The 27,058-nt window shown below is 42.8% G+C and overlaps 1 protein-coding gene across 1 annotated transcript; it reads left to right on the forward strand.

The window, feature by feature from the left end:
• Nucleotides 1-702: 702 nt before the first annotated feature.
• LOC105569305 (oocyte zinc finger protein XlCOF8.4) lies at nt 703-27,058 on the forward strand. The gene is made up of 2 exons (XM_012025660.1): nt 703-790; nt 19,951-27,058. Exons 1-2 carry the CDS (start codon nt 703-705, stop codon nt 21,612-21,614), a joined length of 1,752 nt encoding a protein of 583 aa, XP_011881050.1. The 3' UTR covers nt 21,615-27,058.

The raw sequence follows: 27,058 nt of genomic DNA on the forward strand, positions 1-27,058 counted from the left end.
AGTTAACGAAATTGTTCGAGTTTCATTCCTTACAGCATGTGCTGCATTCATTTTCTTCTTTGCATAGCCTCGACTGATTCTACTGATGAATAACTAGCAAGTTCTAATGAATTAAGTAGTAATCTGTGCAAATGAAATAAGTTGAACCAAACGTATCCCCCTAAACTCTTATGAGAAACGAGACGTTTAGACTGAAAAAATTGCCTAATATTCTTTTCCTAACGAAACCCAGTTCTACCACTATTTGCAATGCACGTACGTAGCGGCATTTTAATGCTTACGTCCGCGGGATCGCTTAAACCAGAATTTACGAGAGACCAAACTTTAGAAAGCCAAACTCGCGCAAAAGTGGAACGAAGCTACAAGATGCAGTTCTTTTATCGATTAGTGCACAATTGGAATCTACGTAGAAATAAAAAGCAGTGTCATAAGTAGGATCATAAAATAAGTATGGTTTAATAAAAGTACTGTGAAAAGTCTTTAACGTAATGAATGAATGCGATGAACGCTGTTCGTTAATGCCATAATTTCGAGAAAGTCAGTGATTCCCCATGCCGGGGCCGCGTGGCATTAGACCTTGTAACAAGTTCTCGCGCGCGATACGCTGCAGGTTCCGTTGGAATTCCCGGCGATTGCACCGGAGATGAAAGTGGTACGTTTTACCTCGTAATAAATCGTCGGTATTAACAAGTCGCGGGCAAGATGAAAGTCGGTGAATTCGGGCCGTTAATCGATCAGCTCATTTTAGCAAAAGCGTATCGCGTGCGGCAGCAAGAAGTGCTGAAAAAAGGCATGTTCGTCGCACCATCGGTGCATTCGTCAAAGTCCTCGTAATTATTTTTGATAAATCAACGAGCGGCGCACGGCCGGCCGTTCGGAACGGCTCGATGTATGCAGTCAATTCGGTGATTTTCGCCAACGATGTGAGTTGGGTGTGTAATTAAAAAATGTGTCATTGTTAGTAACGATTGCTTGATTTTTTTTCCCGATTCCGAGGTAACAGGAAAGTCGTACGAACGGGAAGGGGAAGCGATTAAAACAAGTTAATAAGCGTTAATTAAATCGGCGGGCTGTAAAATCGCGATCGAAAGGCGCATTTTCTTAATTGCACCCGCAGGCGTGTCTTCTTTTCGTTTTTTTTTCGACTTACGTCTTATGTATTCCGGCTTTGATAAAAAATTCATTTGTGATAATTACCTGTCGTGGATTTAAGGAAAGTCAACGGTATACCAAATATAGGATAAAAGATTGCGAGGTTTAATTTTGGACAAAACTGCCGACGCTGAATCGCACACTAATGTGCATCAATTAAGGAAGTCGACGTTTCGATCGATGGTCCTCTTTTTAAGAGAGAGACTTTCCAATTTCCTATTAACTCGCAACATACTGATCTCTTTTTCATGAGATCTCGCACGAAACGTGCAGGAAACAACTATTATACGTCGGCGAATCGTTATTTTTTAATGAAAAGATATAAATGAAAACTCGAAACGGTCCATCCATGTCAAATACGTATATCTAGTAATCTCGTTCTTACTCTTACGCTTTTTGTTATTGTTAAATTGAGTTGTATCTTAATTCCACTTTTCTTCAAATATTTATCGCACTATCGCTCATAAAAATGAATGCACATTGCGTGTAAATGTATACGAGCATTCGCAACATATAGAGCTCGGGTCCGTGTGGATTACTAAGCCCAAATAACTGTACAGATCAATTATCCCTGCGGGATCCAACGGAACAGAATGACGGTGTCGCAGCAGCACGCTTTGAAGCGCTCATTCGCCGAATCAGCAGTGTTTTTCCTTCCACATTGTTAAGTCGTAGACACAGCTCGGAATTCCATGCGGCGTCTGGCAGGCTAAGCGATTCCTGACGTGCAATCGCGACTGTTTTATAATTTTTTTTTCTCTTTATCTCCATTTTTCCCCCATTCCGCTCGTCTACATCGATCTCGGCGAAGCGCGAAAGGAAATCGCTGCGAAACATCTTTATAGCGGCAATCAAACCGTGTTGTGCGGAGAAACTCACGCCCGAGTGGAGGGATCGGTTAATCCGTTGCCACCGATGAAGCCATAAAACGAAAAGTTCGCGAAAACGAGGAATGCGACCGGCTGTCCGTAGGCTCAGCGGGAAAACGGATGACACGGTAGCATAAATCAGTTTCTATTACACGTTCTACTAGTCAGAAATATGCAAAAGAGTGCATAAATGCGAGTAGTGGGGAAAAATAAAGCTAAAGATGTATGTTTGAGTCCCCGAGGGATTTAATCTCTTAGGGATTAAAATTATTATTATAAAACACTTTTATATGCATCTCTCTATTTAGTTATTTACTTATTTATATTAATATATATTTAATTATGTAAGCTTAAGCAAGATTTTTTTTGTAAAATTTCTCATGTACTTAACCAAGATATGTTAGAATATTAACTTTTGAAAGATATAAGAAATGCAAATTTTTAACATTAGAAACAAAATAAGCTTATAATTTCTGCCCCATCAATTCTTTCGAAATCTAAAAAGTATACCGCACCTAATCGTGCACTATTGCACCGAATGCGAAACTCATCCATTATATTGTTTGTCTACTTTTGTTTCCAGCATGCGCTTTATTTATTTCCTTATTAACGAGGTTTCAAGCAATCCCACCCGACACATCCGTTCCGGGCGCATGTTACAACATTTATCACAATGTTTCGGGGCGGATGGAAGCATCAGTTTAAGAAAACTCGTGGTCAAAATGTCGAAAATTAATATTTCATCTGCGTCATGTCACTATATGTATATCGTTTATACGCTGGCAGGTGCAATGAAAATTTTATTCACAGATTTACCGGGCTCTTGATAACGTTGGCTCTCGAAAAAAGCTTTACTCGCTGACTCCCATTCGCTCTAAGAACGGCTGCGGAAACGTAATAGTGATACCCGCGAAAAATCGAGGCTGTTCGTAACGAGCTGCGGTGACGTGGTGCAAAGTCCGGTCGGTCATGCGAGGATCACTTAGGGCGGTAATGACGATCGGTCGGCCAGATGGTGGCCGCGATAAAAACTCGCCTTCACCACGGCCATAGTCACCATATAATACCGTCCGTCCATCCATCGTAACGCGTCTTCCCCCCTTCCCCCTTTCCTCCCTCGTGGATCATTTACCTTTCCGTTCTATCTGTCGAGCTATTTTCCAGCACCGCCGATCTCTCGCATCTGCCAGTCTGCTAGTTGGTTTTAAAAACCACTCTCTTCGCAATACTTCCAGATTACTTTTATCGCGCGTGCCGTAAGAAATTCACTCATTTCTTGATTAGCAATTAAAAATTTCTTCGTCGTAACTCGCGTGAATATATTGGGTCTCTTAAATGCAGCGGACGATGGATAAGGAACGTATTTTTCTAAAAGTATAACGTTACGATGTACGTATTCGTTTCTTACGTGAAAGACGTGCAACGTCAACGTTTAAATGACTAGATCAGAACACTTGGCTAAAATTGTTGGTTACAGACAGAAATGCGTTACAGCTTAAGAAATAAAATCCCCGAAGGAACGAAAATTTGCACGGAGTAAAATTATTTCCAATAATAGTTAAACCAAACACCTTTTCTTAGAAGGAACATACCGACGCCATAATCGAGAAGGAATCCGCATGAGAACCACTGCGATACGGTTAATCGACACTTCATTCGACGGGATCGTTTTTGTCGCGTCCGCGAAACGGGACCGTTAATTTCTCGCTCCGCGCCGTGAGATTTAATTTCGTAATTTTACGAGCGGCACGTAAGAGATGGGCGCCTCTTTCCTCCGACGAGAGAGATCGTGCCGATCCACATCGAAATAGGTAGGATGAATCGAGGATGCTAGCGGCCGATAACGACGGCTGACTAGCGCCCACGCTGGGTGGATCGGGTGTCGAACCGAGATCATTTCAGATTGATTTACAGCGGAGATGCGTTCTCTATCGCGATCGTCCTGTTCGCGCTCACGTGATCACTCTAGATCGCTCCGCGAGTGCTCGCAGCCACCGTTGCCATTGCCTGAGAGTTGATCTCTCGATCTTTCGACGCGATACCCATGTCACACTCGCGGACGAGAACTCAAACACTTGCCCCTGCAGTTTTATCGACTTAAACATCGTTATGTTGAGCATTAAATATCACGGACCTATAATTAAATGATTCTAATCAAACTGAGTGATTTTAATAAAATTCAGAGCTAATCGGAATATCTCAAATTTATCAATTCAACAATTTAATCTAAACATTGGCATATCGCCATTCTTCAAAGAGTAGTTTCAAATATTTGCCATAGAGATATTTTCTCGTAATAGCGAGCCACACGTGAAAAATCTATCCCACTTCCGCCGATGCCGATCGTATCTGCGCAACACCCAACCCTTTTTTCTTACGGATAGAGCCGTCAGATCTCGCAATTGGTTCCCTTTTTCGAGCGCGTTCGCGAAGCAGCGAGTGGCAACGAGTGCTCGGACGGTCGATTCGTTGAATGACAGAGAGGCAATGCGCGGAGAAGAGATCGGCGGCCGGTCGTATCGATACATCAACGAGAGGAGAGGAGCGCACCTCGCCCTCGCGCTCGATGACTCGGCCCGATCTGCCATCTAGATACCGTGCGCGATATCGCTGCGAGGAACTCTGAAAATCCGCGGGCGGATTCTCGTCGTGGCCGAGCTATATAATTTCAAAAGGCTCTCTCCCGGCGTCTACAGCGGGTGATTTATGTAGGACGCGTCGCGCCCGTTGCGGCATATAGAAACTGCCGCGGAGATAGCGAGGTGGAGCCGCCGCGCGCTGCGCAAGATCGCACTCCGGATAATCCTGTAAACTGCAGTATATTTCGCCTTTACAATCCACCGGCGTTTCTCTCACGCCTGACACCGCGTCGCATTTTAATACTGTCTCGGCAAAACCGCGCGAAATTTCTCACCGCGCACCTTACTAACCCGACGGCGGGTTCCTTAAGCCCATCGCGGAAATATCACCGTGAATCTGACGAATAATGAGGATTCACGGAATCCCTAACCATCGGAAACACTATTTAATAGGTTCATCCGATGAAAAATTTTCTCAGTGTGAAATTAAAACTTTAACGAAAGTTTAACGCTTCGCTTTAAAAAATAAGTACTTATAATTATGAACATTTTCATTTTCCCCTTAGTTTCAATTGCGTGTATCAATCCAGAATGAAATTTCAAGTTTCAATTATCGAGGTACTGGATGACAAAAATTACTTGATAAAAAGAAGCTTTGAGAAAACGTTCGTCACTGGAGCAATTTTCTGGTAGTGACCAGGCGCGTATGTTGTTCATGCAGACACGTTTTCTGCTCACCATCTGTAATTTCACCGTCTCGCTACGACGCGCACGCGAATGTGGAACCTGTGAAAACAACCCGCTCTCATTTTTCCTCGCCCGCCGCGTTATCAGTCTTGTTCGCGCGCCGCACGGATCTCGTTCTTGCATAATATACGTGGCCATTCGCGATTTTATGCCTTTGTCGTAGGAAACATTAGTAAATGCTCGATAAGGCGCTTGGATAAAGCATGGGCCATTCGTTTCGATATGGTGATATCAGGTTTCCGTAAAGCATTTCGACGTCCGTTCCGCCGATCGATTCGCGAGTCACGCGCAAAATCCGATAATTTATCATTTCCGCACGTACTTAAGGCGATTGGAATTCAATAATGTTACTTGTTACGCATTTCTTTCCTTGCTTATCCAATTTCTAACAATTTTTATTTTTAATATAAAAGCCTTTTCTCAGCCTTCATAAGTAAAATATTGATGCTTTTAGCGCTTATCATTTTTTACGAATGAATCCCCACTAGATTTTGTTATCCAACTTGCGCTATTGTTATTCATGTCAGCGCGACAGAAGGGAATTGTGATTTCCATGCAAAAAAAATTACGTCCTCGAGTCGGAAGACGTTTCAACGCGACCGCTCGCTTGCGAGGAATGCGGCGATCAAACACGGGAAGTGCGTACGCGGCGTGTGCGTGATGTTTCGACGAAAGAAAAAACCGCGCCGTCGCGAATTCGTATAATAAGCAAACCTCGCGTTTATGTACGTAATGACCGAGTAGCCAGTCGGCAGGCGCGCCTTCTCGCAGGAAGGAAAACCCATAAACACGCGCGATCGGCATGCAATGCTCCCACCGATCGGCGTGTCCGGCCGATTTTTTCCAATTTTCGTGCCACCGCTCGCCCCCTCCCCCCCCCCCTCCCGCCCTTGCCGAATGGCGATTGTAGTCGTTAGATTGGCACCTGCCTCGCGAGACGGCCGCTCCTAATTATAATGATCGCCAAGCGCGGATAGTGTTTGCATGGCCGCAGAGACGGTAGCGAAAAAAAGAGGCGGCGGCGGGCGGTTCGCATGCCGAGCGGCTCGTGAACGGCTTCTAATTTCTATCTTGGGCTTGCGAGCGCACCCGTTTCTCTGTTTCCGTCGGTCGCGCGAGGTCCCTCGATATCATTAGAGCCGCTGCATCGGCTGCCGACACGTTAATTAATTGCACTCGCCGCCCGTTCAGGCAGTTTTAATTGGTGACTCGGATCTTGCACGGCGCGTGCACTTGACTCTGCCTTCGCAACGCCGAGAGAATACTCTCGCGAGCGCGGAGAGAAGGATCTTTAAACTAGAACGCGATAGGCCTAGCGGTTAAGTTTGTTGGGGAGATACTGACGACTCTGGATGTCAGAAGAACGCTCGCGTGAAATGTTATACGTACAATTCTTGGATTCGACAAGATTGGAGATGATAGAAGAGTAAGTTGTAACAGTCTCTTCTTCAACAACATGATTAAAAATCACGCAAGGTTCATTGAATCGTTGCTATTGGAATTTGTATACCTGCAGTGACTTGAACTTTCCTTGCCTTGCATGATATGTTAATTTCAGTAACGTAGCGACTGAGAATTTTAATATATAAATTCGTTTAAATCATCACCGTCTTGAGTCTTCTGCATGTGCTCGTATTAAAAGTTCCGTTTCTTGTATCGCGATAGAAAAATTATTGAGAAAGTAACAACGAAAGATAATCGATAACTGTCATTTAGGTCTTTTTTTGTAAAAAAAAAAGATGAATAAGAAAATGATGTTAAATCTGATTTAATATCTAGCTCTCTAATAATCAATTTTCATGATCATTATCTATCTAACTGCAATATACTTAAATATTTATGTTTTAATAACCAATTCTCACACACAATACACACATATACACATAGTTTTAATGACTGTAATTAAAGTTTCAAGTGCGTTCGAAAGAAATGCACGGAATCGTCAGTAAATCTTGTTGGATCCCCTTTAACATAAAACGGTAAAGAAAGTTTATATCACGACAGTCCGTTTAAGACCGAAGTAAATTCCTTATGTGCCGTCCGATGCTCGACGAACAGTTAGTATTTATTTGTAGGCGCTACACAAATAATTCATATTATTGTACTAACGATAGACCATTAATATGAGGACCGCGGATAATATTGGAGGAAGCAAGAGCAAGGTAAGAGCACTCTCGCGCTCGGCACGCGACGTTCATTAAAGGCCTCAGGGTCGGTTGCCGCCGAGCGGGCCCTTTTTTTTACCGGATACCTCGAACCTGCAGTGTCTCGGGCCGGTGCGATATCGCGCCTGCCCCCTCTCGTCCAAGCCGTTACCCGTCGGCGTCTCGTCGGGGGTGGTTAATTTACGTGTCGGCTAATTTACGCCGGCCACTCATCATCATGCGTCGGCTTATTACTACTCTCCTTCTCCTCGTCCATCCTTTCCTTTTCCGCTCCTATCTCTCCCCTATATCCCTTTCTCCGTCCTGCACTCGCGCGAATCGCCCGCGATCGCGCCCATGGTGCGGGTGGAAATACTCTCTGACGGTTAAGACAAAGTACGCATGTCCCTCTCTTCATCATCTCTGACTACGCGCTCGTGTACCGTGACGATTGCATGCCACATGCGACCAAATTGTCGGTGCTGCCGCGATTTCTCGCCTCACAGCGCAACACGACTTTGTAAAATAAACGTATTTCGAGAGATTGTTAAATCCAGGGTTGGATAGTGTCTAATTAAAAAGATCAAAGTTAAGTTCAAAAATTAAAAAGTTAAATCATTTTAACTTAACTTAGTTACATTATAGGCGATTAACTTTTAACTGAATTTAGTTGCATTTTATCGGTAACTTTTAACTTTTAATTTACCTCTGTCTTAGGCCCGGTTTTTTATTTTCCGGTTGATTGTTAACCAGAGGTTAGTCGTATCTTTTTCTACGCTATTATCTGAGAAGAGACAGAGAGTCGACTCCTCTGGTTAACAATTAACCAGAAAATGAAAAACCGTGCCATAAATATTTAAATATATTTTGAAATAATTGAGTATCGATGAGTATGAAGTGTTAGATGTATTAAATGTATACATATTTTCATAAAGCACGCCTTAGCGTTTCTCGATTTCGGTCTTGTACGCGCGGAAAGTTTGCGCGTATAATAAGAATTATAGCGGAAACCCATTTGTGACCACATATCCGGTAGTCCGTAATTTAATTCTCCGCGAAAATGAGTCACCTCAAGTCCCTCGTACATTGGCCACTTCTTTCTTTCGCATTTTTTTTATATCTTGCAATTCCGTTACATATGCTTCTTCTTGACTATTGTAGCATTTATCCATAAGATTTCTCAATTAATCTATTAACACGTACAAGTGCAGAAAGTGAAAATTAAACCTGATGGTTTTGAACGAATATAATAGAGTGTCGTTAAACCTCAAAGTTATACGTTTGAAAGAAATTATTATATTGTAGGTATACTAATTATTTAATAATAAGTTTCAAGCAAATTAGAACGCTTGTTACAGCTTTTCTTTAATTTTCCTTAATCTACGGCATTTCTTCGGGCCAGTGTTATTCCGAGAATTTATACATAAATAATAGTATGATAAATAACTCCGAATAGAAAAAAATTGCAGCTATCACGGAGTAATAACAACATCAAGGATCGAGATACGGAAATCGCGCGCAATCGGAAAGGAGCAAGCACCTTTAGGTCCGGCGCAGACTGCCGTTTTACGTGATCGCGTGCAAACTGCAGTACGGACAGGACGGCAAGTGGAAGGGAACGAGGGAGGTCGATGATATTTGCATACGGGAGATCGCGAGTCCGCCGCGAATGTTTACGATATCCGCATAATGAGGGCGTGGGTGTTTCTATTAAGGCATACGGCCTATACCTGCCAGCCAAAGAGACCCGACCTATCCGAGGCTGATCTCTCTCTGCAAACTCACATTCACGCGCGTGCGAGCGTGTGTACACGCGCGTGTAAACGACCACAGCCCGAAGGAGACCTTATGCCGTTGACACCGAGAACTTAGAATCTGCTTGCGCATCTGAGTGCATCGCTCGGTGGAACTCTCGTCCAAGTGCCACTCGTTCCTCAGATTTCCTCTTTTCCTCCGCATCTAATCTCATTGAAACCATTCCTTTTTTCACCGTATAAACGAACGAGCACCCACGCTCCACGAATAAATAATTGAGTTCGACGTCCCGACTTTGTTGAGATTGACATTGTCGGTCTTAGGGATCTCGCTCTATAGAACTTATCAGGCTATTTCGAATTTTGCACCGCGGAACACGGTGATGCAACGGAGTGAATGCGGATTAGTCTTTTTTTCCTATATTTGTCTCCGTTTCAAAAAGTCCGTTTCAACCAATTGCATAATTAAAGCTCTCTTTAATAAAGTTATTTTATCAAAATATGATATTTACAGCAGTATTATATGAACCAAGATAGTACACAAGTCTAAAAGACGTCATTAAGACATATGTGCTGTCTGCAAAGTGTACAACGTAGATAATCTAAGCGACTAAAAATTAACATGCATAGTTTTCTAATGAAAGTTCATACAAGAGAAAAACAATTTTGACAAGTGTGAATCCTGTACTGTCAAGAAAATATTTTTTTAGATTCAATATTGTCCCCGTGAAATAATTTTCACACTTTCCACACGTCTGATGAATGAATCTTATCTATCTTCCTTTTCTTTGAATTCAAGCTCTGTAAATGAGTCTCTGAGATTTCGCGTGCCTGATTTCCATGTAAATTATTGCACGGACAATCGTCGGTTTCGCGCGACGAAGCGTAAAATATGTTCAACGAGCGTTGGACGAAGAGCCCGAGAGACTACTAGGAGACGTCTCTGTCGTTTAGCGAACGCGATTGCGTGCAGCTACGCGAAACGACAAAACGAGACAGGCCTAAGGAATCGCCCACGCCTTGTACGCTGTCGTCTGCCAGCCTCGAATTAACCCGCAATTACACGATAACGTCCGCCATACGAATGCCGTGGTTGGGATAGATTGTAACAGCCGTTACGACTGCATGCGTTTACTCTTGTATACGCGGCGCAGTACAGCGCTGGCTCATATTATCAATTTTAGGGGATCTGTTAACTTATGACACGGAAAAATTTTATTTTTAAGTCATAAAGCACTTTTACAAGACATAATAATTTTAGATCACACATAAAAGATCATCAATTCATTACTTTATGAAACCAAATTTTAATCAATGACTAATTCATATTCCGAAATTGAATTACTATATTATATTTCAGAGATGTGTGAAATAAAATCCATTATTTTTTAACGTTTTGTCTCTTTTGATTGTACGCGATATGCATGCCAGGAGTCTCTCGCAAGATTGTCCTCGCGCAAATCAACCGAAATGCTAATATCTCATGCGATTTTAATTAAATCGTTTTTTCGCATTGGTCGATTATTTTCGCGTCCGATCACACGCCACCTATTTTATCAATAGTCCCCGTGCTAATGATCGCAATTTACTATACGAAACCATCTCGTGAACGACGTTGCAACTCCCGGCGCGTCAAAAATGTAGAATCGACCGTTGGCTCGTAAACTTTTCCTTCTTATCGCTTTTATCAGATATTATCGTTAAAGTTAAAGTGTAATTACTACGATAAACGCCAGTTCGCTCATACACACGCGCGGTTAAACTTTGTCAGTTCGATATAATAATTACGTCCCGCTCGCGGAAAGTATTATAGCTGTATCACAATTTCTACTTCTCTTGTCAGATTCCTCGCCAATTTTCTATTCGTTATATTATTGCATTTTTCCCGGCTTAACTAAGAACCCCCGTGACCGCATATGACCGCATACTGCGCTACATTTTGGAGCCTGCTGCAGTTCTGCTGCACTGCGGTGCCATGACTCTTTCGATGCGGCATCGGGATATCACGCATACACAACCGTGCCTTGCATCCGAAGCGTTTTGAATCGAAATACACTCCGAGAAGAGCATTCCTACTATCGAGAGATGAAACTTTTGCTTTTCTTTATCTCTCCATTATCTTATTGTAAAGTTTTATAGGCTACTTATTTTCTTGCACGTCTAGATAGATATGATATATTGCAATTGCTAATAATGGACGTATCTTGAAGTTTGCTCGCGACTTCGTATGTTTTCAATTATACATTATTGATAAATATACTTATCTACGAAAGTATTGTTTTATGTTATGGAATGTTATTACAGCAGCATGAAGCATTTTCTACGAAAATTAACATTATACATTTGTTTCCAAAAGCCTGTGTAATTATATAAAATTTCTTTTAACGAGAGAAAAATTGAAAAGGCCTGTTTCGCGACTTACATTTTCGTTATGCGGTTCGTTCTCAATCTCCTCGTCGTGCGATAGTTAGAATTTATGTCTGTGCAATCAGACAGTGATACTTTCTCGTGATTGTTATAAGGATATTCGAGCGCGGCGTTTAAGAGCACGCTGCCCGAGCGGGTTACGCGTGTTTTTACGCGCGCGCTCATAAAGAATCAATGTTCCTCGACTTTAGCTGATGCAAAATTTATATTATTTTCCACCGCTCGTACCGTTGCTCCCGCGATCTATTCGCGGATCATTTTACGTAATTCGGTAGCGAGTTGCACTTTCGATATTTACGGCCCCGCGGTGCGTACCGTAATGACACGCGATAAATCGCGCGCACTGTTATAAACGATGCTGTTCATATTGCGTTGTCAATGGTATGAGTTCGCAGAATACTTTAGCGCCGTGACGCAAGGGAATCGATTGCGGACAACACGGATGGCGAACAGGAGCAAATGTTAAACGAATTGACTATTTATTTGCCGATTCGGACGTCACCGCCACCGTCGTATTGCCGTCATCGCGAATGCATATTCTTTATTATCGGCAACATTTGCCTACGGGCCCCCGGCCCGTTTTCACTTCGTTATATATTCAAGTCGTCGCGACAATCCAAGTACATCCATTCATGCGAAATTTCATTTGATAAACTTGTAATAATTTGCGCCTTCTAAGCTTCTCGGCTCGATCGAATCTTCATCTCGTTCATCAAATTACCGCGCTTCACGATAAACAAGTTAAATATGCATTGCGTTAAATATGTTTGAAACTCCATTTTCCAAAACGAAAATCGCTCTGTTTTAGAGCAAGAAGATTATTCAATTTTGCTTGTTCGGAATTTTACTTAATCAAAATGTCTTAAAAATAAATCACAATTGTGCAATAATTTCTTCGATATCCTCCTCGGAAAAGTCCGATAAATTCATAATGGAGTCGAGTCTTTTGGAATATCCTGTATATACGCGTAAGCTTTTTCAGGTGCGCCGCGGCTCCCTTTGGTTTTCGTCGAGAGAGCGCTAGGTCGTTAATGATTACCGGCCAGTTTTACGCTGGTCCGTAAGGCGCCGACACACGCGTCGCGTCTCTCTTTCTCTCCCTCGCGTTGCGCGGCGTGGTGTGCAAGGTGCAAACCGTAAAAAGCCAACGACGTCGACCGACGAACGACGGCAAGCAAAGTCGCGCGAGAGTTTAATTACCAGCGCGCCTCTCTCTCTCTTTCTCTCGGCGCTCGGAGAGGGTCTCGGGACCGCGGGACCGACTGACTAACGACTCGACGATCTTCGCGGCCGCGGAGATCCCTTGGCGGATAACGATAATTTCAGGAGCGTATTTTCAGACTGCCTCGTTTGGCTCTCCTCTCTTCGATCGTTGTCGCCGTCTCCCTTCCGCAAGTGGGCCTCGACTCGGCAATGGGAACGAAGAGAAATAATATCGTTTCGCGGGAATGGGCCGGCTTTCGCAGCGGCATTTAGATATATCTAGAATCTGCACCTCGGGAAATGAAATGAGAGAGTATCGAGCGTTTACGCACGTGATGGGACGCGCGGGTCCCGCGGCGGCCGCAGGTGGAGACGCATGCCGTGGAATAAAATGCGAGGCGGCGCCGGGAAAACGCGGCCGAATGAGAAGCCGGGATAATCGGATTATGCGCCCGTCGAAATGAACTCGCCTTAATGTCGACGGGACAGCGTGACATCGCGATACGTTTCGGTTGACTGAAAGATCGCGGAGTGTAATGGAGAGTTTGACGGGCATTCCGGAACTATGAGTGACGAAAGACACGTCGCGCTTTTCTTTTGTGAATTTTTCTCTCAGGCTTCACAAAAATATCATTATTTGGGACGACGATAAAAATAGTTGTATCGACAAATTGTGTTAAACATCAAAAATTTAATATTCCTTCAAATTTGTGTTTATCACATTTGAGCCGTACGAATTTTATTAATTTGTCAAAAATATAATTTTTAGAAATTTTAATTATCTCCAAGTCTATACTAGTCTTCGGGGTAATTTTCCAAAATCTACAGATGCTAATCAATGAGTACGAGGCAATCTTTACAAAAATGCGGCATCTCCGAATCGTAATGCATTTACACGTGGCGTGAGAAGAAACAATTGAACTAGAAATCCTAGTAAAGAGTTATTATGTGCGCGAGAATACGCGGATAGATATGCATGTTTCTCTCTTTTTTTTTCATATGCACGCTATATCTATATGCAATCCATTAAAATGAAGAAAACGTAATGTCTTATTCAATAATGCATGATGCTGGATATCGCCGTTTCAGCGTAAACAAGCGGAGCCAGAGGAAACGGGGCGTTATCATATCGGCAAATTGTCTCGAAGGCGGTTGTGATTCAGCGAATTCTAGTCCGTCCCCTTATAGAGACGAGAGCGATCGATTACACGCCAATCGGATCGACGGATCGCGCTAACTAGATCGTAAGAGTCGAGGACGACGATGCTCTATACCTGCCTATGAGCGCCAAGTCCCGCCTCGGCGTCGCGGACGCAAAAACCGCCGACATCTTTTCGTGGAAGTTATCTAATGGAGGAAACTCTTGGCGACCGTCCGGTACCCATCGCGATGCTGTCTATAAACCGAAGTCGCGAAGGTTGCTTTTAAATGCACGCTCCGAATCTCTCGAAAAAACCACTCGACGCGATTTTCTTCTTAGATCTTTCATTAGCGACATACAAATAAATTCTACTTATCTGCATATCAATTACATGTATGAAATGGTAAACATAATGAAAGCTACGTCATCGAACGTTTTAAAAGCCTTCTTCAACGAATTACCTATATCCTTTTACGTCGCCGAATTGATTACCTTTTTTTCGTACGAGAATCAGAATATGTATGCCGAGCCTACCTCGTTTCCGTCAAAAAGTAGAATTAAAGCCGCCGTCGAGCGCAATCTTGCTACACTTTATATGCGTCGCGTCGTATATACGCGACACAAAAAAAAGATACACGCCGTGGCGGCATGTTAGCATCTTCGTCAGGGAAAAAGATGAGTCGACAAGGATCGAGGAAGACGCAGAGAAAGATAAACGATCGCGCGCGCGCCTCGTTCGTCTCGTAAAACTTTAAATCAGTCTAGTTGGCCTGTCAGTCGTGCCACGAATGCGCACACGCTATATCCGCGCGGTGCACAAATTGCCACGCATTTAATTACTGTCCAATATCCAGCGGGGGGCCATTAATCACCCTCTCGATAACCCGTAATTTTCCGCTGACGATAAAATCTGTCGCGCGACGGACGCTCACTCGAGCTAGCGACTCCTTTGCATCGCACAGAGACCGCGTCAGGGGAAATGCTCCGTGCGGAGGAGAAAGACGGGGAAAAAGATTTAAACGGTAGAGAGAAAGGAAGACAGAGAGAGAGAGAGGGGGGGAAGGGGGGAGGGGGGAAGGGGGGAGCGGGGAAAAAACAGAATAAGGAAAGTGGCGTGCTTCTGCAACTCGTTCCGCGGAAAAGTGTATGCGTGGCGAACGAGTCCTCTGCCGCTCGTGGGCTTGATACACGTTGTCAGTCTCCTAGACGAGCCACCGGCCGGTGCTTCAGATAGGCCTAATGGTTAACGAACGTTCGTTGAGACAGATCGTCGACCTTCGATCGCCGGCCGTCTCGATTCCTCTAATTCTTTTTGCGGGCCTCGCCCTCGCGGGAAGATACGCTCGGATGGTCGCAGCTTCACTACCTCGTAGCCTATATAGATACCAACCACTGGCTTCCCTTCGGTAGCCCGTCTGGTTTTTTGGTAGCAGTTCGCCAGAGTCCTACCGCCACCGCGGCGAGCCTGTCTGCCTTAAGGCCGCTCTTCCTTTCCGAAGCAGGAACGCCGGATGGACAGCCAATAGCGAAAGGCGCGAGTCACATTCACGTTTGTAACACACGTAACTACATTCGTTTTTTGTATATATATTTTTTTTACCGAGATGACTTGTCCGACTTTCTTTTTCACAACTCCTTGTGCTGTATCTTTTTTAACTCGTATATACCTACTTAATTACATCTTATTTAGTCTTTTAGATAAATGAGAATGATAATTAATGGACGCATCGAATTGATAACGTATTGGAAAACGTTGCATCAATTTGCGATTATCGAATGCAGCTCGTAACTACACATGTTTGAGATAGTGATATGATTATAGCACAAAACTTTTATAAAATTCTAAAATAAAAATTCACTTTTAAATGTCCACTTCCCCTCTATTACACCTATTAGACTGTAAAACAGCAAAGAGAATTCTAACGAAGTGAGCCTTTTTCTATACGCCTGTGTGAGTCTTCGAGAACTAGCGTACGTGAAAGCTCGCGCGCTAATCGTACCCATCACTGGCGCCGCGGCCAGTATATGGGCAGATCGTGCAGGAGAGAAAGATCAAGCGCTCCACCCACGCCCACGTCTCAACCTGTTCTGTTTCTCCCGTCGAGCCACGGTTACAGGTGCCTGCTCGAGGGCATTCCTGCTGGAATTCTTCACCGATGATCGTCCGCTCCGTTTTCTTGCAAACTCATATCCTCCAATCATCACATATGTATCAAATCGTAGATAGCAACATCTTTACTACTTCGCTCTCTCGATACCAATATTTCGCTTATATCGTACCAAAAGCAGTTTGTGTTTTTCTTCTCACCAAGGAAAACCGAGTCTCGTCAATATTTTGTCGTGCGCTTTCGAAAAACAACACTTTCTTGTATTATTTCTTAAAATCTTTGCATCGTTAAACTTGAGAATTTTTCAATCATTAAGACAAAACTTTAAATGACACAAAAAATATCACGTGTAATAAAACCGTTTTCGATTGTGCATTTTGTTAATCTAGGATAATAATTTCACTTAAACATGGGAAAAAAAGCAAAAGTTATGAAGACAGTAATGAAACATCGCGGCAAACTCTCTAGAAGGGTGCTCCTCGGGTCTGACCGAAGGGAAAGAGGAAAAAAATTAAAGCGATGGGAAGGTAGCGAGTAAGTACGCCCACACCGTCCTCTTTAGGGGACCTGTTCTCGACATTTACGTTCTGATATCTTTTCACTTCGTTTACGAGTCCCCTTTACGTTTTACGACCGATCATCGAGACCCTTTCTCTCCGCGAATGAAGGCGGGGAAGGGTAGGACAAGCGGCGGCGCCGGGAAGAATAAAAGAATAGCCACTGTAGTAAACAAGAAAGGACCGAAGCGCCCGTGCACCGTCAAACAAGATTCGCTACGAAACCTCTCTAATCGAAGTGCCAGTCTATAAAATGGATATTCAGATTCTATTATTTGTTCTCTTTTGATTGATGCGGTTTTGTAATCAAGCCACGCGAGTGTCGCACCGTGAATAGGCGGCATAAGTATAATTTTTGTTAAGAAGACGTCTAACCAAACACTTTATTCGAGAGCAACCTCCCGCGTCTTCTCTTCTGCGAGACACCACTACATGTCCCGCAAAAGTGTCATCTAGCTAATAAAAACAATCGCTAACCGACACGTTAATATTCATCCTGTCTCTTTAAGAGAACGGCATAAAGCAGTTTTTTGTGCAGCAAAGGTGCGCGACAGCGACAATCCTTATTCTAGAATGCCGCGGTGCCGCGGTGGTGGTGCAAAGTTGAAGGACGCACGTGGACTGAAATAAGTCGCGGATCAGTCGCATTAAGTCACTTAAGCGACGTCATTTAAACGGCTATCGGAGCCCGCCGCTCTCGCCGCCGCGTTGGGACAGTGGCCAGGAATTGGCGTGTTTCTCCGCGAACGGATTTCTCGGTATTCATCGGAGGTAAGCGGAGCCCGGCCGCGAAGATCGGTCTCGAAACGGCGCGCTACGCACGTACGCGTTGGTATGCAGCACGCTGGAGCCGCTGGAAAACCGTTCAACAATCCTCCGCATCCGTGTCCGCGACGCGACACACCGCGTTTTTCCGGGAAGCCGGGCAGAATCTCTAATCTACGACCGTGACATGTTGTGATCGAGACCGAAGGCAGACTTGCAATTCAAATTATGCGCGTACACACGTGGCGCCAAGATACCGTCGCATCGGGTGCCATCGTGCTAGTTTCGAAAAGATTCCTCGACAGTTCGATCTTTCATATTCGATAATGCCACTCGGTCTACAAAATAAAAAGATTCCAAGAGTCTCATTTTAAATTCCTTTGCTACACTTTTTAGTTTCACTCAAGAAACACCTACAGAAAATTAATGGAGTATCTTAATCCGATATGTTCTGGGACTTTCAACGCCATTGGTTAACGAAGACGATGCGAGATCCCAAAGTTCAGTTGTAATGTACAATTATTTGTCGATACCGAAATTGGATAACGTCGCATCACAAGCGGTTATTTACACCATGGGATCTTTGGGATTTCATTGGCTTTTTGTCCGTAAAAGATCCGCAAATAAGAAGAACCGATAATGAGATCTCCAGAGTTAAGTTTAAGGTGTTGCACGCGAACTACAGAAATTCGCCCACGCCGTAAAAAAAATCGCAGTGTTAAACACCAGTCGATTGTCTGTCCGTTGATTCACGCGCTCGTCCTCGCGCGATTTAAATTTCAAATATTCAGCGGATACATCTCTCGAGTTACATCGCGCGGTCTTATAACGAAGTGACGTTGTCACGTCGAACAAGACGAACAGTGTGGTCCACACACACATATACATACGCATATCATTCGTATTGATTAAAATAATTATTTAAAAAAACCCCTACATGACTCTTCGTGGGAATTAGGTCCCCATAAAAAGAATTCTGTATTCAACCACAGCGAACACGGTGTATCATTATTTACCCGTCACTTCGCGAATTGTCAGAAATACGCATTTTCTCCACACTCGCAATAGCGTTTTAATAGACGTTCGAATTAATTAACCCAAGACAGGTCTCTTCCGTTTCGAATTAATTTCTTTAGTAACGGACGTGTTTGTCATCAATAAGTAATGATGCCGCTTGTTTACAAGTGGGCAAGGTTCTTTTAGCGAGAACGTTAAAAAAAGTTCCGTTAGTCGCGGAGTAGCCGAAACGGGGCTGCATCGTGATAATCGGCACGGGAGCGAGCGCGATCTCGCCGAGAGGCGATCGTCTCTCGGCTTTTTTAATGGCGGCCACGGTGCTAATGACAAATGATCGGTCGATATCGCGGCGCAAAAACGTGACGAATATTCTAATCGCGTCTCGTTACGACGACTTGGCGCTTTTTCGTCGTCTCTCTCCCATTCTCCAGAAGACCTCCGTTACCTCGATTGCCATTCGTTCTGATTGTGAGACGAGTCTCGCGCAATCCACACCTGTCGGTTTTGCACGTCGATACCTGTTCTTTTGGTAACCTAGCAAGATTATATGCAAACGGCCGCTCACACTGATACTTCATTGCTCTCGCGTTTAACATAACAATGATATTTTCGCATTAACCTATTTGCCGTTAACGTAAATCGTATTTCATGACAGCGAGAGGGCTGATATCTTATTTTGCAATATTCATATATTGTTTTAATTATTATATTATACCGCGAAAAATTTCTCGCAAAATGTGTAATAAAATCTATTCTTGCGCTGTTTCATTTTAGTAGACACGTAATAAGTTTTGTATCTTTGTCATATTTCTTGTTAAGTTTACTAAGCTTTGCGCTTGCAAATAGTAAGAATGCGCATACAGCTTGAATTATTTGTTATAATCTGTAATATTATTTGCAATACGTGATCGTATTAGACATGAATTGGTGGAATTTTATGTCTCTCGAAGTATTATCATCATAGTCATAGTTTATTAGCACCTGCGAATCTAAATCTCGCCCGTATAAATGTCGCCGCGATATGTCAATTACTGTCATTAGCAATCTAGCGTTGTTAGCGACAACGTTGCCCCAATAAAATACCATCTAATTCGACGGTGCTCAAATCTCTAAGTATAATAACATATAATTCAAAGTTACTTCTCGTGAAAATTAATTTGCATCCGATTGAAATTATATATCTTGCGAAACTCAAGCTATCAAATCACACACTTTTAATAATTTCCAACATAAATTGAATAAAAGATCTCTATCAAAGCAAGTAACGTATATAAACCTTGGCGTAGACATGTATACAATAATAATAAGACGTAATTTGACTGAGCGACTAAACAATTTATCAAGATGTTAATGAAGCAATGCAGGTGTGCGATAATTCAATCTAAACGTCAATTTATCGCGCACTTGCTTCAGTACTATTCAAGTTGCTGTCTAAATGCGCGTGCAAAATTAAGAAAAATCACTTAAACTCGTGCAGATAACTTGAGTATCTTGGAATAACCACATCATCATCGTTCGATTGTTCCAGGACGAGGTGGGTGGTAGTACGGTGGTAGCCGAGGGTGTCGTAGGTGGCATAAGGGGCCCAGGCGGCGGGTGCCGCGCATCCTCGATGACGATGGCCGAGAGCGCCGTGGAGGACGCTGCAGCCGCGCCCCCGGGCCCGGCCAAGCCGCCACCACCCTCCTGTACGAACAACAACACCCTCGCGGCGACGGCCAACCGCAACCATCGGAACCCCCGCAAGAAACGAAGACGACTGGAGCAAGTGGTGGACACATTGCAGGCCCATCGCAGTTCACCATCCGAGGGCGAGGTGTTGAAGTTCGAAGGCAGCGGTCCCGTGTCCGAGGAGGAAGACGTCTTCGGCTCGCCCAGATCGTCATCCTCGCGATCCGCCGTAGATACCACCGCGGTGATTGACCAATTACCATTGAGGTTAAAAGACGCGGAAGCAGTGACGTCAACCGAAGAGGAGCTCAATGAGATCAGTCAGCAGTATCGCCATCATCCCCACCGACCATATCGCTACTCGTATCATCACCATCACCATCATCGACATCGTTACTCGCCCTATCAGAACAACCACCGATTGTCGGCGACCAAGTACTCTGACTGTATGTGTAGCCAGTGCTCGCAGACGCTGGCTGCGTCGGCAGCGATGATGTCGGCGACCTCCCTGCAGACCCCGCTGTCGCGAACCAGCTTCACGTACAGCAGTATATGTGGCACGTATAGCATATTCGAGCAGTACATGCATACCAAGTACCTGTCGTCGTCGTCGCCAGGCGACACCTTCCGCGGACGCAGTCACTCCGATTCAGATGTTGTGCCCAAGTGGGACGAAACGCGGGTACCAGCCGCGACCACTTCCTTTTCCTCTGTCGTCAATCATTTCCCGCGAAGTAGCTCCCTCGAGAGCGATGGCACGAGTCCTCAAGAATCGCCGTTGGATCTCTCCATGAAGAACTTGATGCTGCAGTCTACCGCGGCTGCTTCGGCGGTCTCCACCAGGTCGCCGTCTCTTCAGCTGCTACCGTCCGGCATTGTGACGCGGGGTTCCGTCAGTGTGCCCGTAGTCAGGGGCGATGTTGCGTCACCCACGACGAAAGAAACCGTTGCGGTACGGTATAATTTGGAGGTTCTACCTGTCGTTGAGGAAATGGCGCCGGGCGCGGACGTGGCTTACGTCTGTCCAGAATGCGGGCAGATGTTCAGTCTGCACGATCGTTTGGCGAAGCACATGGCGTCCAGACATCGTCGGCAAGGTCTCCACGACGCCTCGGCGAAAGCGTACCTCTGCGACGTTTGTCAGAGGAGTTTCGCGAGATCGGACATGTTGACTAGGCACATGAGACTGCACACCGGCGTCAAACCGTACACATGCCGGACTTGTCATCAGGTGTTTAGCAGATCTGATCACCTCAGCACCCACCAGCGAACCCATACCGGCGAGAAACCGTATAAATGCCCGCAGTGTGCCTACGCAGCCTGTCGCAGGGATATGATCACCAGGCATTTGAAAACCCACAATCGGTACGCGGACGGCGCTATCCCCAAGACCGAACCCGGTCTACTCGCTGGTGAGGAATGCCCTACTTTCGACCAAAACGTGGCAGCGGCGCCGTCAGCGATTATCAAAGCTGAATGACAACGATCGGTCGGATGACCCTGGCTCTACTCTAGCTCCAGGTCTCAGCGAGAACGTTGCGATAGGATGAATCGCGGATCCTTAGGGATCCTCGCGGGTCGATCAGGATTTCGCGGGAACATGATGAGAAAGCGAAATCGCCGGTCGACAACCTCCATGACATTAGCCGAGCGTTAGAAAGAAATCGATGCTTTAAGAGATCGCGATCTCTTGATGGAACAGGAAAATCGGCGAGAGGGAATATTTCTTTTCTTGTTGTAATTCGATTTCGCAAGAATCCCGACGAACGCTAATGAGAGTCTGTGATCGAGCTTAAACTTTTGGGAGAAACAACTATTTTGGAAGAGATTGCAGTTAGACGTGTTAAATTCATTCTTTCGTTGCACATTAAAGTTCCTGCAGAAAAGTTTATGATATATCATATCGACATATTTGAAGAATTTGTTAAATTTATGGATATCTAACCATTATTTCTTTTTTCATTTCATATTTTATACATTGAAAAATGTTTTAATAGTGTGCACGTAACGTTGTCTAAAAAGTGACTTTCTTTGCTTCAAAATTATTGCAACGTCTTGCCATCTTTTATTATATTTGCAAACGTGATAAAATCCCTCCTACGTGCTACTACTTAGCCAAACAGTTAAGTTCGCATGTCGGAAGCATCATGGAGAGCTGAATAATAAAAGTAAACTTCTCTCCCGTGAGTATTATTACATTGTATTATTTATCAAAAAATTTATGATTTTTGCTTAACGATTCTTTGCGGATTGCTTAAAAATCATCATCCTTCATGCGTCACACGCAATCGCGAACAATGCCGAACAGTATTATCGTACTTCTTCGACCCCTGCATCTGATTCTGTTTCCGCGATTCGAGTTTCATTCTTCCTAATATTTTATATACGGCACACAATATTTATTTGCATGCGTACCAAGGAAATCTATCTCAGATAAATTATCAATTTGTCAATACACTTATTCCTCCTGTCATTTGCAATGTATTATTTACATTATATTATACTTTTATATATCCATGTATTCTAGATACTGTTATCAAAATTTGAAAACTTTCTTTGAGCTTAATCTTACTTTTCAAATTCTTATTTGGCTGACAACTGTATCGATTGCTGCATTCTCGGAGATTTCTTGATTGTCTTTGAAAAGATATAGCAACTAACTAGCTGCTCTCTTCGTACATCTTTCGCTTTCTCGTTCTCGATACACAAAATTGAGATACACACAAGCTGAAAATAAAGCATTCCTGCTCGGTCGCACAAGTGCAGCGCGGTGCACAAAGGTAATATGAAAGCGGTGCTTAAGCTCGGCGTTAGAATCGAATCGTTTTCTATCGTGCTCGTAAAACGATCACGTGTCCAGTAACACTGTATATACATAATTAATCGTATCGCGCGTCAGTTCTTCGCGAAAGACTTTCCTAATCTTTAACATTAACTATGGAGGAATCTGGAACGTGGCCCGTCAGCGACGCGAACATACGTGCCAAATTTTAGATAAATATTTCGGACACGCGATCGACACACGCATCAACCCCAGTAAATTGTATATCGAGGTCTAGTGAAATTCGTAATTTCAATGTATCGTATCTTTTTTATCGTTTATATAAATTCTTTAGCTAAAAAGGTAAATCGAAACGCAAATTGTTGCCCAGAATTTAATATGACTTGAAATCGCATTAAGATACGGCAAAGTATATAAAAAGGATTCATTAGACCTCACTTAAACAGTTTTAGAGTTGTACTGTTTAAAACATATCTGTCGGTCGAGCGCGATTTGCGGGCCGGAGAAAAACTATTGGTGACGAGAGAATAATCTCGCCAATAATCCCCCCCAAAGTAAAAGACGAAGCAGAATCAAATCAATCAGCGAGATAATTTCTGATTGAGAGTTTATTTACCGCCAATATTTTTCTCATGTGTCCATATCTAAATAGCGAGTCGCCATTGGTAACCTCGTCGATTCGCCCGAAACCTGCTCAAGTTGTTGTTGCTCGAAAACTTGTTAAGACGACTTCCTACAGAAGTCGAAAGAAGCAAAAGCAGTGATGTATTGATAGTTATAATGTAATCGTGATCATTGTTTTGCGATGGACATTTCGTTAGTGCGGGGTCGACAAGTCACCCGATCGCAAGAATAAGAACAACGTGAAAAGAAAAAAAGAAAATATTCGTACCTGCAGAAAGAGCGAGAGGGGAAAAACGATGTTAAAGCATAATAAAGCGTATAGAAATAACGTTAATTAGTGAGTAATATTATTGACACTATTATTGCGTTTTATTATTGTAACTATTGCGATTATAATTATTCGCGCCGCCGCCAACCGGCAAGGAGATGAAATATTTTTTTATATAACGCACTTGACGTGTGTGACGTCGCGAAAGGCTTCGAATACGCGAGCGCGAAGAAAGAGCGCGTTTGAAAGTTGGTCTCACCTCGAAATTAATGCTAATTAAGTAACATCAAACGCCGCGGGAGACGATAACGTCGGCGTCAGTTCGTTACGTTATCGAGGAACGAACATTCAAATTGACGCAATCGATACGGACTCTTCCAATTTTTTAACGTTTTTTTTCGGTAGAAGCTAAGTATACAGCGGTCGTTGCGGCGCGATTAATCGAAACTGGTTGTGGTGCTTAAGCGAAAAAGGGCGAATCCGACAGGTATCTTTGCGCTGTGAATCGACGAAGACAATCTAAAAGTACTCAATCCATGATCTCTGTACGGATAAGGTCGCCAGGCCGAGCAAATGGTGAATTGAATCCAGTAATGTCCTAATAAATGTAATTCGCAGAGAAAGCAAACATAGTATTAAAACGTCGGAAATAAAGATTTCAATCAATGCATCTCCTACAAGGTACATTAAAATGCATTAAACGAAATTTCATCTCGCCATTTGCCCGGTCCCGCGAACAAGTTCGTCTCTCGTTTCGGAAACGTCAATTCCATATAGTTTTACGATAGTTATATGGTGACTCGTTGAGCAGTACGCGCCGACATAATACTCGAGCTTACTCAGCCTCGATCGTTTTGTCCGTAATCCTTACCCTATGTATATTTATGTACTTCCCCGATGTGTCTCCTATTCCTCGACGGAAAAAAAGAACAAGTAAAAGTATCGACACGCGCTGATACATTGCACGCGCATAGGTACGTATATCTCTGTATTTTTGTATATCGAGGTTTTTTCTAATTACCTATCTACCGATTAAGCGTTTTCAGAGGACGAGTAAGTAGCTATTAAGGAGAAAGTATTGTCGCTCTCTGCTTGCCATTTTACTTGCCCCCCCCCCCCTCCCCATTTTGATCGAACGATTGCTTGCGGTGTTTATCGTATGGTGCGACGCGCGAAGGAGAACCGTCGAATCGGAGGACGCTCGTTTAATCGATACTAGCAAAGTACACATGCGACCAATTATCATTCTAAAATTAAACAAAGTATTTTTGTTAATTGTTTTCTTTCACGGCGGGTTACAAACTAGTTAATTACGAAAGTAAATTGCTTTAATATATTTCAAGATTATGGACGAAAAAGTGTACATCTCAATATGCGGATGTACGATTAATTTTCAAGTGCCATCGAGTCTTTGATGCGTCGCAATGTTCTTTTTTTGCTCCTTTTGTTATTTTTTTTAGCATGATTATCGAAACGAGAACATCAAGACCTTTTATTTGACGTTACCCCTCGCACCAATTCAGCCTTAAACTGACAGAATCTCTTGCGTATTAAGTCTGTAGTAACTTAAAGTAAGAAAAGACGTGAGAAAGGAACAAACACGTTCGACGCGTCTTCGGGCAGTTAAGCGAACGCCGTGCCAGACCTGTTCTTGTAATTAATAACAAGTATAGCCATTCGTATGATTATTATTATTTCTATTAATATTATTAATTATTATTAATATTATTATTATCTCTAGTTACGTTGTTAAGTGATTAATCATGTTTAATGCTTCTATTATTTATTTTGTTATCCCGTTCATGAGTCAAGCTTTCTATTCTCCTTTCTCATCTGTTCTTTCCTCACTATCTCCATTCTTTTCTTTATTCCCGTTCTATTAATTTTCCATTTTACTTATCTCCATTTGATTCATTTATCCTTTACCGAATCGGAAGAAGGGAGAGAGAGTTCAACTTACACGAAAAAAAGTTCATCAAGATATCTTGTATATTAAATATTTATCGCATTTTCCAATTGAGGACTAAAATATATTTTGAATCTCACACTCATCTCCCTTTTCTCCAATTTACATGGCACAACAAAGCTTGTCTCCGAAGAGATTTTGATCTCCAATTCCTCCCAAACAAAGGCATATCTTTTGTAACGATGAAATGCTGATGAAATTTGTGTAAATGATTGATGATGATTGTGTACGTTAATTTATAAATTATGTTGTGTTTACGATTCGTGCCAGAATGGAAAAAAAATATAATTTTTCAACGAATCATCTCCGTACTTCGTCATTTTCACCCATATGTTTCCCATTTGTTATTCTATCTATTTCTATATTTTTCCTTTTTTTTAAACGTGTGACTTATATTTTAATATAAACTATTAAATATTAAGTAAACGAACTGTGTGATATATTTATTGAAAGCTATTTTCATGTAATTAGTAATACAATTTCAATTCGGAACTATTGAAGATTAAAGACTTGCAATAGACTTAATTTGCCTTCGATTATAATTTAAAGCGATACATTTTCTTTAAATCCTTTCTAAATGTTAATTTGATAATTACGTCGGAAAGTATGTGGTGCCTTGCAATGTTCGAGAGTCCGTACTTAGGATAAATAGATAAATCAATATGAATGGATGGGAATATACCTATCGTATCATTTTAAGGCTGAAACAGAGATAATTATGATAGGAACAGGATTCAAGCGAATTATTTTTTCATGCGACTTTTGGATAAGAGAGTGGAACTTTCCGATATACACGCGATTCTTAAGAATTCGTAATCTATATCTATATACCGGCAGTCAGTGTTGTGCAAGACAATCGTGATTATTACCCAAATGAGAAAATGTATCAAATGTATAAATGTAACTAATGTGCTGTTGCTATTTAGATCGTACGATTTTATCACATATCTTATACAGAGCAACTTTAAAAAGTATTTAATCAATCGATTAAACTATCCCTATTTATATCGTAAAAAGGAAATTTGATCAAAGAAATTCTTATTTGACCAATATTTGGTTGCATTTATTTGTATAATGCACAACACTACTCGCGACACTTACTGCAGTACTGTAAATATTTCAAGGCCTTTAACAACAAGGGCGTACGTTCGTTTTGTCACGATGTCATCTTTGTATCCTTTTCTACTGCCATGAATTTATAATCCGCATATCTGTACATCGAAATGAGGACAAGAACCTGTATGTTGCTGCACTTCTATGATGGAAATATATATATACACGTTA

This window comes from Vollenhovia emeryi, unplaced genomic scaffold, assembly GCF_000949405.1.
Source record: "Vollenhovia emeryi isolate VEMERY1.0 unplaced genomic scaffold, V.emery_V1.0 DF939125.1, whole genome shotgun sequence".
NCBI lineage: Eukaryota > Metazoa > Arthropoda > Insecta > Hymenoptera > Formicidae > Vollenhovia > Vollenhovia emeryi.